The sequence below is a fragment of the Blennius ocellaris genome (assembly GCF_963422515.1).
Source record: "Blennius ocellaris genome assembly, chromosome: 1".
NCBI lineage: Eukaryota > Metazoa > Chordata > Actinopteri > Blenniiformes > Blenniidae > Blennius > Blennius ocellaris.
The window spans coordinates 30,431,817-30,437,816 of NC_137650.1; the positions used below are offsets into that span (position 1 = coordinate 30,431,817).

The 6,000-nt window shown below is 43.1% G+C and overlaps 1 protein-coding gene across 1 annotated transcript in view; it reads right to left on the minus strand.

Moving 5' to 3' along the window:
- The window catches only part of dmxl2 (Dmx-like 2), a 37,715-nt gene extending 33,425 nt beyond the window's left edge, over positions 1-4,290 (minus strand). The window contains exon 1 of the mRNA XM_080496958.1: positions 3,840-4,290. Within this exon, the coding sequence (XP_080353084.1) occupies positions 3,840-3,926 (87 nt within the window). The 5' untranslated portion in view covers positions 3,927-4,290. The remainder of the gene's footprint in view (positions 1-3,839) is intronic.
- Positions 4,291-6,000: the final 1,710 nt, after the last annotated feature.

Consider the following 6,000-nt stretch of genomic DNA (forward strand, 5'->3'; position numbering starts at 1 on the left):
ACAAACACAGAGACAAACAACCATTCATGCCAACGGGGAATTTAAGGTTGCATGCATGTTTAAGGGCTGTGGTGGAAAACCCACCCAGGAAGAACTTGCAAATACCACACACAAAGGCCGAGAACATATTTGAATCCACGACACAGCATGATAATATACATTTCAGACATTTTCAGAAAATGTATTTGAAAAAGGGATCTGAAGAATACTGCCAGATGGGTTGCTTTCCTCAATGTGGCTGTGGGAAGTCACTCAGCAAATTGTATTTTAAGTCCAGTAAAATATAAGATATCTATATAATATATATATATATAAAGGACATCTCACTGATAAGGAACACTTAAAATGCCTTCTTTCAAAAATGAAAACCACCAATAGGCAGAATTGGCTGTTTTACTGCCCCAGTTTTTCTTTTCCCAAGGACAGGAGTGAATGTGGTCATGTGCTGCAGCAATGAAAGTAGATAAGAGGAACAGATCACTTCTGCCTTCATTCCATCAGACGCCTCTTCTTACCCAAGCCTAACGCAATCATGCGAGCATGGCCCACATCTGCAGCTGCTACCATATGTGGCTTCTTTTTTTTTTTTTTTCAAATGTCCGTGTTTACTCACCGACTTCAGGAAAGAGTAAAACGCTTCAACTGCAGAGATTTAAAAACATGATTGATCAGTTGTGACCTATAACCTGGTGCTTCCGTCAGTCTGTAATAAGACACCATCCCCGGGGAAGCCTATAGCACAGACATGTACTTTGATCCTCGCTGTCTACTGTCAGACCATATGGGACTTGCTGTTCACTGCAACTAAACAGTGAACAACAACAAAAAAAATAAACTGACCTGAAAATAGCCTCAGTCTTTCTTGTCTCTGCTACCGAGTCTCATCATATTGAAATTGATCAAAGTCGCCAGTCAGACTGGCAACGGCAACTTAGTGGAGGATTTTTAGAGGCACAGTTTGACATTATTTCACTTTTTCAAGTGAACTATAGAGCTGCTTCCATGGTGAATTTAAACGTTTATGACTCGAGATTTTGTCTTCGCCTCTCATGGATAATTTACTCTCTGTGGGCACATAAAAAAAAAAAAAATTCTATTTTGATTGGTCTCTGGAAATTCACATCGGAATCCAATATGCAAGCGCCGCCGCTACACATGCAAATCTCCACAAACAACGGGCCAACAAAACCTGACGGGACTTTGCCTACAGGTGTAAGTAGTCATGAGTCCGGAGCAGTGAAAGTTGGAAAATATACGCCTGCACATTTGCCTGAGAAACAATTCCCGACAGGATTTATGCAATCTCAGAAAATCACGGCCAGTTTTGACACGTCTGTTTTCTGATGTTGGTCAGGATCTTTAAAAGATGAAGAGATGACATAGATGGGAAAAATGGAGACATGTGAAGTCATAGTTTGTCCATGCGCGCTCTCACTGTGCTTTGTGGTTTACACGTGTATTCTATTTTTAGCAGATCTCACATCTGCAGCTTTGCATATCAAACCTAGGCTGTTTGTGGGTGCAATCACATCAGGACCAATCAGGTAAGAAGCTTGATAACCGACATGAAAATAGGCTTTTTTTAAATCGCTATAGAACACGATCCCGACAAAAAAACACTGCTTTTAAGTGTCGTGTAATTCTTCATTAAGTCAGTCAGGTTATTCTACTCATAGAACCGACAATAGCCATCAACTATTAGCCTCACTGGACGGTAGCGTCAGCACACCTGTAGTTCACCGTCCATTCACATCTAAATGCTTCTCTTCCTGATTCTGTCAGCGTGTCGATGTCGGAGATGAAACGCAGCGCAGGCCTTGCTGGACGTGAAAACCTCGCGGTTGTGGTTGGGTGCATGAGGGTTTTGTCTGGGTTTGGCCCAGGAGCCCTTGGGGTCAGTGTGAGTGTAACTGAATTGGACGTGATGCCGAGTGTTCTTCAAATACCCTCTCCCACACAGAAAGAAAACACCAGGCACAGAAACTGGCGGCCTGTGGCAACATGCAAGGCTTCAGCTTCACCACCATCTCTGTCTGTAGATAGAACAACACGTACAACATCTGCCTCTTTACATTTGGACCGCAAAGGCAAAGTACTCTTGTGTAAAAAAAAATAGAAGAATAATAACAGAGAGGGTGAGTGATTTAATGTACTATACTCCTAGAAGCCAGGAAGGGAAGAGACGAGTGTGCCTGTGCCGCCATAATATTTATGAAGCTATGAGGTCAAAACAACAATAAAACAACACCTCCTCACTAACGAGCAGCAGGAACAGACCAACCCAAATCTGGCGGCCATTAGCCAGGCGTACTGTGAACTCAGCACGAGGGAACGACGCAGCTTCAAAGCTGCTTGAGAATTCATCGTCATCCACAATCCAACTATTTCCTACGAAATCTTTGAGAGAAGCAAACCTTGCCATAAAAGAACATATTATTGTATCATTTCATTCTATGATGAACTGCATGACAATGTAATAAACACCAAACACATGAACATTACTCCGCTAAAGCTCAAAATAATTTCTGCTTTGGAAGGTTTTGTTGCTCAGGAGATCACCCCACTGTCGATAAAATCCCTGAACTCCGCTATCTATTCAACTATGACAGGAGAACATATGGTCATTCGGTGTTTACATACAAAATATTGTTTTAAACAAGACCAAATGTTATAGAGATGGCAAAGAGCATCTCCGTTGTGATAAGAATAACCTCTGCAGGAGCCCGCCAACCTATTCATTTGACCGAAAGCCACAACATTTGTTGGGAGTTATGAAACATTGTGTATCATTTCCTGCCTGCCAAACAAAAGAGGCTGTAATATAATGCGATCTCGCCATGTCTCGCAACTGTAAACGGAGTATTGACTCTTGCTTCTCGGCCCTGTCAACTTCAGGCACAAAGAGTCATTTTGGTAAGTTGCCAGACCAGAAGACAGGCAAAGTGAATATTTATAGCCCTTGGATGTCAACATATATGAAGAGACGGCGTTTTGTGGAGATGTAAATGTGATGCACTGGAGGTGAACTGATGAGACAGGTTGTTGTTTGTCGTATTTTTTTTTTCTTTTTTCTTTTAAGATGTGTCTCCTCCTGCAGATGAGCCTTTCCACCTCATGTATCCTTATAAGGCTGTGTACGTCAGGACTGGCGCAGCTGATGCCGGGATGACAGCGAGCTGATGATCCGTGAGGAGGATTTAACGCCAAATGGGAGCGAGCTTAGCTGCTTCGGCAAACACGAAGCGTTTGCGTTCTGGCGATATTGCGCAATTTGGTCAAACCCCACACCACCCTCCGTACATTATCAGCTGTAGAGAGATAATACAAAAATAAATAAAATAAAATAAATAAAGATATAAAGCTCAGCTCGGTGCAAATATTGACCCGATAATGTCCTGGCTGCACAAAGGGATTCCCTTGCAGTAATTCTAACGTTACGAGATGCAGCTAAAGGTCATTTGAGTGGCTAGCGTTGACGGTGATAAATAATGAAAAAAAAAGAAAAAAAAGAAAGAAAAAAAAGAAAAGCGTAGCGGAGGCGGCCGCTGCGGTTGGACGGCTGGAGGAGCTTCCTTGACTCGTCGACGGCTGCCTGACCGGCTGTCAGTGTGGAGGGCAGCCGGGGAGGAGGAGGAGGAGGAGGAGGATGCCCCCGCAGCCCTCCCGTCCTGTCCGCGGGTTTCTCTCGGTGCGGCAGTGTGGCTACTTAGCTCCCTAAACCCGGGGGCTAGCTTTAGCCCGCTAGCCGCTCCATGTCACACACGGAGTGCAGCTGGCGGGGTGCTAGCTCCACCGCCCCTGTTAGCCTCGTCGGGAATAACGTCAAAATAAAGCCTCACCGTGAACGGGACGTCATTCACGCTCCCCACCGAGTAGCAGCAGTCCCCGGGATTCACGGCTCCCGTCAGAACCTGGTGCAGATGCATCTTTTTTGTTGTTGTTCTTCTTCTTCTTTTCCCCCTTCGTTGTGTTCCAGCAGCAGATGTGTTGTTGTTTTTTTTAATTATTTATAACGAGTCCACCCTTTCGGTTTCTCCATCTAGCGACGGCTGGGAATTCCATCAGTAACGTGAACGTCGGCCTGTCAGCGTCGTTCCTCCTCCGCCAACGGCGAGGTTGTGGGGAATAATGATAATGATGATGATGCCGTGTGCGTTCCACCCGTTGTGGATGTCACCTTAGCCGGTCCGGACATCTATTTAACGCGGAAAAGTGGCCGTCCGTACGCCGCCTCTCGCTGTCAACACCATCCCCACGATTAATCGTGAGAGCCGAGGCAGCGGGGTCTCTGCAGCGAGCCTGACATGCGCGTTCACGACGTTCTCCAGGCACGACTGAACAGCCATAGATCTAGAGCATCTAGATCACTGCTCACGAACATGACTCTCGCTTAAAGCACGATTTGATCATAAACCGATGAACTAAAAGACGCATGTTTACATAGTATTGTTAATAGTTAAAACTATAAAGATATTATTTCAATCATCAACCGTATTTATTTCAAACCGCCGCCTAAATGATCTAGTCTGCGTATATCTATACGCTCGGGGAGCCAGTTTGTGGATTTGAGTTCATTGATCATGTGTGTCTAGCCCTGGGTAAAATGAGAAGTGATTGGGAAATGATTTCCTCACTAAATCATCACACGAGAATAAAACTGGAGGTGAAATTATGCTGAAATGCACCAGAGAGGACGACCTGGCAGAGAAAAGTCACAACCTGTAAGGGATCTCTCAAGTGTGTCCTCATTAAGGTCTTGTAGAACTGCAAAGGCCACACCAGAGTTAGCAGGCTAAATAATGCACGTGTAACACCGGTGCAATCACTCCATTCAAAGGAAATGTGATTAAAATAATAATAATTTAGAGATGAAACTGAAGCCATCAACTCATTATTATTATTTTTTTGTGCAGAATTCAGAAGTGAGTTGAGATGGTTGTTTGCTCAGAAACGACTGAATGGGGTAATGTGATATTTTCAAGCCAAAACAACACACCATGGAAATTGCACACTTTTCCTGATCAAACTGAAATTACAGTTTTAAATAGTGCCACTGTGGTGCAGTGGTTAGGACTATCTCACCAAGACAGGGCCTTCCTGGGGGAAGTTTTCAGGCTCTCTTTGCAATTGCATCCATTTTCCTGGTGAAATTCTGCTTCCTCTTCCTGCCTGTTAGACGTATTAGTGATTCTAAATCGGCTGTAGATGTGTTTAGGTGATTGTCTGACTCTGCATGAACATCTGCAAGATGAATGGAATGATGGAGGACTATTTGCTTCACTGACTCCTAATTGGAAGAATATTAAAATTAGAATCATATTAGAAACTGTAACCTGCACTCCTCAATTGTGCATGTCTTTGAGTTATATTTATATGCTCTGGAAGTAGACTTTATGTGAACATTGTGTGTGATTTTATGTACTTCTTTAAATCAAAAAGAAATATGTTGTACTTCAGCTAACAAGTCATATATGCATGAAATATGAATGCTCTGATGTGTCAACTATAATCCTTTTTACACATCACCTCAAGAGCACTTTACTTTATGACTCTACTTAGATTTTACTCAATGTAGAGTTAAAGGTTGAGTGGAGAAAACGTACACATTGACATAAAAATATAAAAATGAAAACTCACAGTTGAAAATTCTGCTGTTTGTTTGCCAATGAAATTAACTTTCACATCTATTTTGATACCTTAAAATGCAGGTAAATGGTGTCCACTAGTCACATTTATGAGATAACAGAGCAAGATGGCTGAGCTTTACAGTGACCACTCCTCATCTTATCTGTGTTCACTCATCTCTCTGATGAGATTCAATGGAGCACATCACAATACTGTTGAGGCGCTTTCTCTTCTGTATCCCCTCTTCCTTTGTAACATGTGTCACTTCTTTATTGGTAGATTAATGATTAGAAGGATCCAAGTGGGCAATACACCACAATCCATCAAGACACTGGCCTAGTTATTTAAGGCACACTAACATCATGAGGCAGGGCC